Source organism: Babylonia areolata, chromosome 5 (genome assembly GCF_041734735.1).
Source record: "Babylonia areolata isolate BAREFJ2019XMU chromosome 5, ASM4173473v1, whole genome shotgun sequence".
NCBI lineage: Eukaryota > Metazoa > Mollusca > Gastropoda > Neogastropoda > Buccinidae > Babylonia > Babylonia areolata.
In genome coordinates, this window is record NC_134880.1 from 40,448,152 (window position 1) to 40,460,915 (window position 12,764).

The 12,764-nt window shown below is 40.9% G+C and overlaps 1 protein-coding gene across 1 annotated transcript; it reads left to right on the top strand.

Annotated features, from left to right (window-relative positions):
• Positions 1-81: 81 nt before the first annotated feature.
• LOC143282473 (uncharacterized) lies at positions 82-12,496 on the top strand. Its single transcript, XM_076588124.1, has 12 exons — positions 82-482; positions 967-1,016; positions 2,112-2,211; positions 3,616-3,704; positions 4,085-4,199; positions 5,043-5,174; positions 6,662-6,886; positions 7,342-7,586; positions 8,839-8,897; positions 9,583-9,674; positions 10,943-10,994; positions 11,646-12,496. The coding sequence occupies exons 1-12, from the start codon at positions 348-350 to the stop codon at positions 12,347-12,349; spliced, it is 1,998 nt and encodes a 665-aa protein (XP_076444239.1). The 5' UTR covers positions 82-347; the 3' UTR covers positions 12,350-12,496.
• The last annotated feature ends 268 nt before the right edge of the window (positions 12,497-12,764 follow it).

Here is a 12,764-nt window from a genome sequence, read left to right on the forward strand (position 1 = left end):
GAAATTTTCATATTTTGAAAAATCGTCTTGTCTTATGGAAATAAAATATTCTCCCTTGTAGTGCAGTGGGCATGGAATGTTTACAAATGGCGGGATGGTTTGGAGGCTTGTTGCTCCTGACAGTGCACAAAACTTCAGTGTTTTAGTTAAAGTTTAAAACTAAAACTGTCCAATTTATTCTCAGTTAATGTTTTCAGATTCAAATAGTAGGGTTAGTTTCGAGACGTCGATGTGAACCATTTTGTGACAAAAAAAGAGTTAAATTGCTGTCTTGGTCGTTTTCTGTGCATGAGTTTGAGTGTCAACACTCTAGTATCTTCTCCTTGACAATACCATTTTCAGTAAATATGCCACGAAGTGGTGGAAGACTGACTCTCAAGGGGGCACTGAATCGCAACATGCCTCCCAGTCATCTGAACCCCTTAACGACGGAACCGAGTTCTAAACATGCATCTGTTTGTCGGCTTGAACGAGAACTGAAGGTATCTGATTAAGTAAAATGTTTGTGTGTGTGTGTGTGTAAAAGAGCTTTATGAAAAGTACTGCAGATGTGTATATTGTTAGAAGATAGCACTACTATCAGTATCAGAATATAATGTTCTCAGAGATGTTTTGTTGTTTTAATCTTATCAGTTCACTTCAATAATATTAATAATCAAAGACATTTACTTGCCATTCAGTCAGTCACAGAAATTAATACCCCATTAAAGAGAACATGTTCCTGCTCGAAGCATACAAATTCAAAGATATCAATGACAGATGATGTTAGACTGCTAAGATATAGTGGTTCTTGGGAAAAAACTGTATTTATGACAGTATGCTGATCATGTTTGATGTGGTACAGCTAAGATGTATTTAAAAGAGGGATGTTTACCAGCCCACTTCTTGCTTTGTAGAAATTGGTCACATTTCAACCTGATGTCAAAAAGTCCATTTGTATGAATTTAAATGTCTTTTGTTTCACAGGCTGTTAAAGAAGAAAACAACAGATTACGAGATCATCTTGAAGAAACAAGGTAAAAATATGTGATTGTTGACAAGAATGATTTATGAAATAAATCACTTAATATGAAACATGTGATTGTTTACAATAATAATTAGGATCAGGATAAATATATTGCAAAGGCCAGTCTTGCCATCATTGCAACAAACTTGGGAGAGCACATGTTAAAAAAATATAAAATGCTGTACTGTTTAGGATGGAAAGTTGTAGATGGCATGGAACTTTTGATGGCCACTTTAAATGCTGCGGTAGTCCCTGCACACACAACACCTTCCTCTAACTGATTCCATTTTGCTGTAGTTTTTGTGAAGAACAAGTTCTTTATTTAGGATGTCATGCAGTCTGGATCCCTTAATCTGTAATCTTTAATGATAAACGGGGTGGCCTGGCACTGGACCCTTTAGAGCCATTCAATATCTTTTTTGAGGTAGAGGTCCCATACTGCAGCACCATACACCAGTGAGTTGAAAGCCATCCGCTGATTCTCTGAAGGGCAGTTTCTCACGTTTTGTTGTAAAACCACTTGATCAAATCATGAATCTAGTATGAAGGAAAGTTTCTTTCATTAGAATTTTCCATTTTGCTGTTTGGATGAGAAGGGGTTGTAATGAGATTTCTTGTAACTGGAAGGAAGACAGATGTTTATAATTTTCAAATAATGAAGAGAATGAATGTGATTTATATATACTTGAAATCTCCATTGGCATGAGATGATTAGTTTTGCTCATTTTTAATACTGGGAATTATGTTAGTTTAAAATAATGTCTAGACACAAAACTTTTATGGTACTGGTAACTTACGCTTCTGATTTATCTTGGTTTAGGCCTTTATTATTACCATCAGTGTCATTCTAACTTTGTTGCATTTAAATTATCATCATAAGTGATGTCTTTCCTTCAGGGTATTTGCTGATTTACTTTGCTATCTTGAGCTGGCATATCTTATACACCAACATAATGAATGACATCCAACTTACAAGGTTGTGAAGCAACACATCAGCAGATACAATTGTGAATGAAGTAATGTATATGATTAAAAAAACAATGGTTATCATATTGAGTGAAAAACAATCTAATGATTGATGTTTTGCTGGTTGTTTTGTTTACAGATCTGCACTGAAAGAGATAACCAGTGAAGCAAGTCTTGAGAAGTTTGATGAACGAAGGATCAACCTGCTCAAGATGCAAAATATACAGCTGCAAAGACAGGTTTTTATAATTATTTAGATCCACTTCATTTTTTTTATAATATAGATTACATTATGCTTCCACTTCTGTTTCTGTTTATTTTCTCTGTGAATATGTAGTTTAACCCTCTCCCCTCCCCTTCCCCTTTTTTTATATTTTATTTCATTTTTTGTATATATATTTTTTTTTAGTAATTTGCAAGTGTCAGGCTTCCTCAAGTCATGTCATTTTGTGACAAATGTCTGGATCAGTTTACACTTATCGCAATCCTGTCATAGTCAGGGATACCCTGGAAGAATGTGAATGGTGATCATGGGAGCATCAAAACCCAGTGCCAGAGAATCGGTGCTTGAGGTAGGAACAAAGAAATTGCTAGTTTAAAAAGAAATTGTGGGAAACAGAAAATCTCCCCAAAGTCAGATGAGTGCTTGGTGTCGGGGAAACTGATGTGGGAGTATAAAGTTGTGTCAGATTGTGATAGTTTAATGGTCAACTGCAAAACATACTGTAAACATTCACCAGAATATAGCCCTTACTTTCTTACTGCCCATTATGCTAACAAGCATGCAGGGCAACAACAAAGAACCCCACACTCTTGTATGATTGGGGCCCAACTCTGAATGGTATCCCAGATGTGCTTCAGGGTCTTGAGTTCTCCTTCAGCTGTTTTGCACTAGATGTTCCTTGGCCTTTCTTGCACCTACCTTCTGGTGTCCAGTGAAGGGCTGTCTGGGTGATCAAACCTTGCTCTCTTCACTTGATGTGTCCAGTCCATTTCTACTGCCATCTCTTCATGGTGGTCTCCATGTTCTCCTATTGCACTGGGTGCTTAGTCGTTCATTGGAGTTGGTGTCAGACCAGAAGATTTACAAGGTACTTTGGAGGTTTTCTTGTAGGCCTGCCTGGAACTAAATAAGAATTTTAAAAAATAAATGAATAAAAAGGGAGAAGCCTTGCCCTGAGCCCCCACACCTTTACCTGCTTCCTTACTCCCTCTACATCCCGTAATATGTTCTGAGTTAAAGAGCCGATGAACCTTTCAGAATTGTTTTCCAGAAAGTTTAGTATTCTAAACCATAATTAAATGCATTTTAACCTGATTTATGTTGAAGTGTTCCAAATTTGTTTTGTTTTCCTTTGCTGTCATCCTCTTGGAAATATGTCAGTAGAACTGATAGCTCTTCTGTGATGTGTGATCTGAGAAACAGATCCAAGAATCGGGTTGTGTGATGAAAAATAAGGTATGATTGAATAAGTGAAAAAAAAGACATTGAAATTATACCAGAAGGAATGCATTTTAGACACCTGAATAGTGCTGTTCATGCTGCTAATAATTTTTTGTTTGCTTGTGTCAGTAGTTCACATGTATTGGACCATTTATCATTCACAGTGCACAAATCTGACTGCAGGATGTTTTTGATTCAGATCCTGCTAATGTCTGAGGCTCTGGGGTCAAGGTCAACAGCCATCACGGAGGTGGAAAATGTTCTGACCTGGCTCTCGGAGAAGTTCAGGTGTGTCACTCATGAATTTGTACTTGCTGTAATGTTCATGATCAGTTTTATTACCAGTACATATGGTGTTGCCCCAGGTATTAAAGCAGAATGGTATATATGTGGAAACCAGACTGAATATGGTTTTACTGAATCAAGTATTGTTCTGGTATCTCATTACTGATCTTTATTCATGTTAGTATTTCGCTTGTGTGACTTTATTCAAGTTAGCATTTAGCTTGTGTGATTTGTCATTAGTTTGGAAAGGAATTCATAGATGCGAGTACATAATACCCATACTTGTATACCAGGTATAGCTACATTGGTTGAAAAGATCTTAGTGTATTATGTGGTTGCTGTTGCACTGAAAAAGATGAATAATGCTCCAGTTTGTGTGGCAGGTTTTACATTGGTATGGACGTCAGAGGAGCGGAGGTTCCGGTTCCTCGCAGTGAACTCATTACTATGGTAGACACCAGTGAGTCTGCTCGCATCAAGCTCTTTAAAAACATTGAGGTGAGCATGCTACTCAGCTCTCAGCCATTCCCATTCTTTTTTTTTCTTTTTTTTTTCTTTAGAAGGTTTGAAAATCAAGATAGCTGCCCTCCATACCAGCTTTCATGTTTAACTATCCCTGTTGTTCAATTATTTATGTATTTATTGATAAGTGGTGGGTTTGCTTCTTGCTTTCTGATTTTGTTCTTTCTTGGAAGCCTTTTTTTTCTTTCTTGCTTTTCAACAACAAAATAGCAGTTAAAGAAAAAAGAGGTTATATTTTGACTGTGGTGGAAAAGAAGCATTTAGATAGACTGTTCTCAAGCAGAATTTGTTCTAGAACAGCTATTAAGTCCATAGCTTCCAAAAGTTGTAAATTAGGGAGTCTTCTCCAGTGAAGAAACCGGAGAGAGAGAGAGACAGAGAGAGGAGGAACCTGGACCATGGCTAGACCATTTAATGAATATTGTTACGGAGTAGTAAAAGAATGTGATAATGTAGGAAAGAGAGAGAGAAAAGAAAAATTGACAGATGCTACATATAAATGTGCATCAGACAACAAAACAGAAAGTGGGGGGGCGGGGGGGGGGGGGAAATAGGTTGGAGATCCCACCAATAAAACAACAGAAATGGGATTAGTTAGGAGGTGGGAAACCCCACCAATTAAAAACATTATGATAACTGAAAATGGGAAAGAGATTGGAGGCCATCACACACACACACACACACACACACACACACACACACATGTTATGGAGCCATCATTCACACACATGCACACACACACACACACACACACAAGCGCACACACACACACACACACACACACACACAGAGAAAAGTCCAACAATGTGTATGTTTCAGAACTGCAGCAAGGAGAACCTGTCCCGTAGCCAGATGCTGATGAACCCCTTCCTGAAGCCTGGCCAGGACACACAGTTCACAGTGCTGGACTCTTGCCTGGGCCGCCTGGACTGCCTCAGCCTGAAACATGTGGTCAGTGGTGGTCACTGGTTCGAACACATCCCACATGGAACATAGTGTCATTGGATATTTGGTCTCTTGGTTTGAACACATCCCACATGGAACAATATCAGTGTCATTGGATGTTTGTTCTCTAGGTTTGAACACATCCCACATTGAACATTGTGAATTTGGTCTCTTGGTTCGAACACATCCCACACTGATCATAGTCAGTGTGGATATTTGGTCTCATGGTTCAAACACACCCCACATTGAACATGGTCAGTGCGGATATTTGGTCTCTTGGTTCAAACACATCTCACATTGAACATAGTCAGTGCGGATATTTGGTCTCTTGGTTCGAACACATCCCACATTGAACATAGTCAGTATCGTTGGATATTTGGCCTCTTTGTTGACTGTATTCCAACAGATACACATATTTCTGGTATTGGTGCTGGGTGTTTTACTGTATCTTACGATGTTTGGTCTCTTTGTTGACTGTAGATACACATTTTTCCGGCATTGGTGCTAAGTGTTTTACGATAGTGCATTTGATCTCCTTTGTTCATTATGGTCCAACAGATACATATCTTTCATGCATTTGTGCTAGGTGTTTTACGATATGTTTGGTCTCCTTTGAAGATTATAGTCCAACAGATGGATATTTTTCTTGGTACTAGGTGTTTTACTGTATCGTAACATGTTTGGTCTCTTTGTCTACTATAGACACATAGATATTCATGAAATGTTGCTAGGTGTTACTGTTACATATCTGCCTGTTGTCTATCAGATTCATATTTTTCTTGGGGTGTTGCCAGTTGTTTTACTGTAACATAACATGTTTGGTCTCTCTCTCGACTGCAGATACATGTTTTTGCTGAATGGTATAAGGTGTTTAACATAGTCTTTTTGGTGACTGCATTCTAACAGATACATAGGTTTTCCTGGAATGGTGTGAGGTGATTTACCGTAACTTAGGATCTTGACCTCCTCGTTGCCTGTAGTTCAGCAGATAACTTTGTTTTTCTTGTATTAGTGCTGGGTGGATGCATGTTATTACATTGTTACCTGGACGAGTGCTAGGTGTTTTACTATAAGATGTCATGTCTCCTTGTTGACAAGTCCAACAAATACATAGTTTTTCCTGGAGTGGTATCAGGTGTTCCACTGTAAGGCAGAATGGTTAAGACACATATCTGCCAATACAGATACAGTGTCCATGAGGGTGTCGGTTTGATTCCTGCTCTCGCGCTTTCTCCCAAGTTTGACAGGAAAATCAAACTAAGCATCTAGTCATGGATGAGATGATAAACCGAGGCCCCGCATGCATTGAAAAAGAACCCAGGTAATGCACACCTACACACACACACACACACACACACACACACACACACACACACAGCTGCTGAGTACATAAGCAAAGAGGGAATAGGTGATTTGGGGATCACCAATTCGGTGACGGGCAAAATAGGAATAGGCAAATCAGGATGACACCCTTTGACTGACTTGACCCACAGGCCCAGCTGGAGTCCAAACTGAGCCGGCTGTACAAGGAGCTGATCCAGCTGAGCGAGTACCTCAACAGCCGAGCAGAGACTGAGCAGGGCAGGGTGACAGGGGGTCACATGAACCAGGCAGTGAGGGAGAGAGAGGGGACGGTGGTGCTGAGGGCATGTGCCCTGTCCCGAGAGTGTGCTGCCGACCTGCTGTCTCTGTCACTGCTGGTCCCTTCTGCACCCTGGGTGAGTGCTGCTGTACCCTTCTGCCCCTCTGGGTGAGTACTGGTGTACCTTTCTGTTCTCTGGGTGAGTACTGCTGTTCCCTTCTGCTCTCTGGGTGAGTACTAGTGTACCCTTCTGCCCCCTGGGTGAGCACTGCTGCTCCCCTGGGTGAGTATTGCTGTTGCCTTCTGCCCACAGGTGAGTACTGTAGCACTCAAGGGGTTAAAGAGTTCTCACAAATTAGATTTTAGACAGTATTGAAATGCAACAGCACAAAGAGAACCCTTAAGCACAATACAATACAGTACAACACACTACAGTGCAGTGCAATGCACTACACTACACTACACTACACTTTACCACACTGCTCTTCAATGTAATACAGTGCAATAGAACAGTACACTATAATACACTACATTTCAATACAATACACTACGATACACTACATTTCAAGACAATACAATACAATGTCCCAGCCCCCACTGAAGAAGCCAACGATGACGGAGGTGACCTATGAAGCCCTGGCCTCCTCCCTGCCCACCCTCCCCCGAGGCAAGGCAGCCATGGTGCAGCAGTGTGTGACAGCGGCCCTGAAGGCCTGCAACCACCGCTGTCACATGGTGGCTCAGGAAGCCGGGGCCCTGAGGGAGGAGGTTCGATTCCACCAGGCTGTGTACCAGCTTCAGCTGGACTACGTTCATCAGGTGTTTGATGCCCTCAGGTAGGTGGGGGGGAGCAGGGGGGTGGGGGGAGGGAGTAGGTGGAGGGATGGGGGGGAGTTGTGGGTGTGTGACTGGAGTGTGGAGGGGGAAGTAATGGAGGGAGGATGGGGTATGTGTGTATGAGACAGGAGTGCTGTATGTAGGTGGTGCATTCATCAGGTATTTGATGCCCTCAGGTTGGTGGTGGTGGGGGGAGCACGGGGAGTGGGGTGGGGGGTATGTGTCTAGTTCTGTGCGTGACTTGAGTGTGTGATGGGAGGTAATGGAGGGGTTTGGGGTTGTGTGTGTGAGAGAGACAGACAGGAGTGCTATGGATGGTGAATATTTTGTTGTTTCATTGAATGTCCCAGATTTTAGTAAATTCATTCAAACTTGCAATGTTGCTCATGACTTATTCATGTAAACATTATGGTGAATCTAGTTAGTGTTTGTTTTTTTATTTGATTTTTCTTAAATCCTCCTTGCCACAACAGGAGTCACAGATTGATTAAAGTGATCAAAATCTTTGTGCAGAGAAGGGTTTGTGCAGAGAGGGGTTTTGTATGTGTGGAAAGGGTGTTGTATACGTGTGTGTGTGATGTGTTTGAGTGTGTGTATTTGTTTTGTATGTGTATGTGTATAATTTGCTATGTCTTTTGTTGATTGGAAAGGGAGAAATAGCCGTGATCATGGGGAATATACAAGTAAATAAATCTGTTCAGTGCCAGAGATATTGTTGCTGTTATCTCCCCTTTCTGGAGAAACGCACACACACACACACACACACACACACACACACATTGAAAAGAAAGTATGTCTTTTGTGAAGGAAACTTAATGATGAATCTGAATCTGGGCTATTTTTTCCAATTTGTTTGATTGCAGAGATTTAATCAAGCATTCCAGAATATCTCTGCTTTTCAAAGTTTCTGACACTTTTTTTTTGCACATGAGACAAACCACCTCTCCACATGCCTTCCACATGGTCCAGTTAAATTCTTGAGAAGAATGGGGTCTTCCACCTGATGTATGTTCATCTGAATCTTTTTTTTTTTTTATACTGCAAATCTATCAAGCTATCCTTTTTGTGCTCATCGAACTGAAATGGGGTAAAGGAAAAGAATAGGTGTAAGCAATCAGTGGATAGCTTTATGTAAACTTTGTGTTGTCAGCTGACTATTGGCATGGATCAGGGTAAATGGACCTAAGATTTTAATGAGTGACATGTGAGTTTTGTGTGTTTAATCAGAACCTGTCTGTCTTTATCTTTCAGACAAGGTTACAGTGAATTTGAACTTTCTACAAATGACCTTGTTATTCAGCCCATGAAAAGTAGGTGATAAAGTGTGTGTGTGTGTGTGTGTGTGTGAGGGTTTTGTTGTTGTTATTTTTTCTTCTTTTTTTTTTAATGCATAACTGCAGATATTGGATTTTTATCACTTCTATCCCTCCTTTCTTCTTTTGAATAATTGAATAATAACAATTTTGATGAAGGGCAATGTATGCTTATATGTGCTGGTCTGCTATCTAATATTGTTACCTGAACTTATGTGTATGTATGCATGATGTAAAAGGAAAACAAAACTCTTTCTTAAAATTATGGGTATTACCCATTTTAGGCATCATGATTACTCAGTAATTCTGACAATGCAAGTAAAGTGAATGGCTTCATGGTGTTTGGACGTCAGAATTGATATATACATGTGTGTGTGTGTGCGTGATTAAAACCTGACTGAATGACACAGGAAACAAATGATGAGCGCCTAAAGGCCGCTGTCAGTTGGCCCTACCCACATAGGCAGCCTGTTGTGCAAATGACTGTGTTTGCAAAGTGCTTACAGTTCTGTCTCTGGTGGAAGATTGGCACTATAAATGTATTAATGATACTAATGATTATAGTTATAATAGTAATAATACATATGCCTGTGTCATGAGGGAGTGGTTGAGTGTGTGTGAGGGGTGGCAGAGGCAGAAATGTCACAGTGAGCAGGACTCAGTGCTAACTTTGTTTCCTCAGAGCTCCTGGAGGCGTACAGAACGCTGAAGACCAACACCAGCCATGAAGGACTCAGGGAGTTTCTCACGGTGCTCAAAGAACAGGAACCTCAGGTTCGTGCCTTCATTTTCTCTGCTTTATGTGCAACTGGTGTCTAGGTATGGCCATTGTGTACTGCAATATCCAACCTTTAAGACATTTTGTGTGTGTGTGTCTTTGTGTGCTGAAATCTGACCCCCGTGTCTTATCAGCAGTATGCACCCAAGTCATGTCTGGAAACTGGATGCTTACCACCACTTCTTACAATTGACACTTGACAACCTGCGTAGTATATGATAACATATTTTTTCACAGTAAGCACACATGATCACTCTGAATAGCAGTTCTTACTTGCTAAAGTAATACCTCTTTAGAATCCTCATTGTTCGACTGGACTGTTATTTCCTGATTGTACTCAATCTGAAATGTGACACTGAGATTAAAATCAAGGTGCTTATGATTCACCCTTGTGGTAGGAAAGAAAAGCAGCTTCTCAGTTGGGGAATAGGGTGTGGTGTGGAAAAAGAAATCAGGAGAATAAACTGAACACCTGCGCAAGAACCAGAAATCTTTTTGAACACACACAGCAAGTTGGCAGTCAGGACTAGAAACAGCCAGCAGACTGGACTTTGGTTTTACAAGTTTATGCACTGGGGCATGTCAATGGTGCAAGTTTATCTGAAGGCTTCAGAGTGGTATAGACATTAGCAGCTTATCAGATGTGTGTGGTTTAAATGTGTTCAGATAACCTTTTCTTTGATTTGAGAGGATGTGCACTATGGTCTTTGTTGTCTTAGAGGCTGGAAATTGTGGTACACTGATAATTCCTATCCTTTTTATTTTTTGAGAAATTATCTGAGCATGTTGACACATGCTTTATAGTTTTAGGGGGGAACCTCATCTCAAAACAAGTTCATTGTACAGGGATTGTCTTTACAAAGCACTTTCCAACATTTTGTTTCAGCTGGGAGTGCTTTTTGACTTGAAAGTAGAGTGGAATGCTGATGTGTTTTTTGTTGTTGTTGTTGTTGTTTTTAATGTGTGGGTGAGCTTGTGTGTCTGAATATGTGTCTGTGTATTTATGTACATTGAAGAAGAAAAAACGAAGAAGAAAACAAGAACCTATTTTCTGCTTTTTTCAGAGTTTTTGGCTAGTTTGATATTTGCTGAAATGTCTTACCTATATTTAATTTGAAAGAAAGATATAAAGAAAGAAAATGGCTGATCAGTAATACCTTCACATATGGATTTGTATATGTGTGTTTTACAAGGTACTGATATATTATTTTTTTGTGTTACACTTTCATTGACCTTTCATTTATGAATATGATTTACTTTGCAGTGGACAAACACAATCCAAAAACTGGACATCTCAGATCCACAAAATCAATCTGGTAAGTGACAGGTGTGTGTGTGTGTGTGTGTGTGTGTGTGTGTGTGTGTGTGTGTGTGTGCTGTCTGCCTATGTCTGTCATGGGTGTGTTGAATGTCGTACATGTATATGTGTTTTAAGTTATGTGTGTGCATGAAAATGTATATGTGTGTATGCCCTTATATTACATGTAGATGTAGTTAAAAATGCTGTCGTCCCTGAACAAGGTAATGTGTGTTCAATGTCTTGTTGATCTGTGTTGAATCATAACAGTGGAAGAATCAAATTGATAATGATGATGGTAATTCTATTAAACTTATAAACACACATATACAAGTGCTCAAACATACAGACAACCACATCAATATGCATATATGAAAACATCTGCATGCAAGCTTGCTCACTGACTGGAATCCACACATACACACCTGAAACATCAAAAAATCATGACTGGAAGATTTGAAGTCTGCCACATTCAAATTACAGTTATTAAAACTGAAGCAAAATTAGCAGTGCAGTTTCAAAATATAAGAATGAATGAAGCCACAGAAAAACTAACAATTAATCTACTTTCTAGTTTGTTCCTATAATTCCCACCAGAAAAAAGGAAAAAGTTTTCAGCTCGGAGTATTTATCACTTGTTGCCATAAGACCCACAAGAGAACTGTTTCAGGGTCAGTGGCACTGTCAGCATTTGGAGAAGAGTTCCTGGCCTCACTGGACAGGCTGGTGCTGGCTCGGCAGACACAGCGCGACAAAGCCACCTCCCAGAAGGAAGAGCTGAAGGCCGCTCAGCACCAGCTTGAGGAAGAGCTCCGGTCTCTAATCAGAGATAGAGAGGAACAGCGGAATATTGCCAAGGAAATGAAAACTGAAAATGTCAAAACAAATGGTGACATTTTCAGTGATTCAAAAACAGAGCTGGAGATATCTGAAGTATCTCACAGGAGCTCCTCGCACAAAGCAGATGAATCTGGAGAAATGATCACAGGGTTACGACCTTGGCTGGATGATCAGGACACCAATTCCAGCAACGCCGGGGGAAGAAGAAGGGAAGTAAAGCTCGCTCAAGTTCTCTCACAAACAGAAAACCATGGCAGGATGTTGGAGAAGTGTCTGACACTGGTTTACCCCCCTGGTCAGACAGAAGTCATCCCGGGTCCAGGCAGGAAGGTGGTGGGGAGACAGGGAGGGAGGCGGTGTCTGGCTTGCGGCCCTGGCTGGATGAACCGACCTCAGCAAGAGACAGTCAGGAGAGATACAGTGCCTCAGCAAGCGGAAGGCGGAGCAGAGATGAGACTCCAGAGAGTGAAAACTCAGACATGCCATTCAGTTCACACAGGTCAAGTCACGACGGTGACAGCCGCCATGGCTTAGGTCACCAGAACGGCACAGACAGTGAAAGGTCAGAAAGATTGCTGCACCTGGCTTCAGACAGGCAAAGGGAACCTTCAGACATGGGACAAAACACAAGCCATCCTTTTTCATTTCAGTCAGACTCACAAAATGTGTCAGTGAAGCCATTTCCTAAGAAACCACCGGTCGCAGTGGACTCCACATCAAAACGCCAGCCAGCTGGGTCAGAGAGAGAGAAGAACAAACGTCAAGGGAAGCCAAGGAACTATGAACCCAAGTTGTATGTGGCAAACAAGACACTGTCACTCAGAAGGTCTGGCAGTTTAAGCCGACTGTCAGAACCCTCACTGCATGAACAGATGTCAAGGATGTCAGTGACCAGCCGACAGGCGTTAGAAAACTCAAGGACCAAAGGTGAAACAGGTGGAAAATGATG

What these genes read in the sequence shown, in the direction of transcription:
- LOC143282473 (XM_076588124.1), top strand. Translation starts at nt 348, where the DNA reads ATGCCACGAAGTGGTGGAAGACTGACTCTCAAGGGGGCACTGAATCGC. An exon ending in TGGCTCTCGGAGAAGTTCAG is followed by an intron (nt 3,705 to 4,084) that starts GTGTGTCACTCA and finishes TTTGTGTGGCAG; the next exon opens with GTTTTACATTGGTATGGACG. An exon ending in TGTTATTCAGCCCATGAAAA is followed by an intron (nt 8,898 to 9,582) that starts GTAGGTGATAAA and finishes TTGTTTCCTCAG; the next exon opens with AGCTCCTGGAGGCGTACAGA.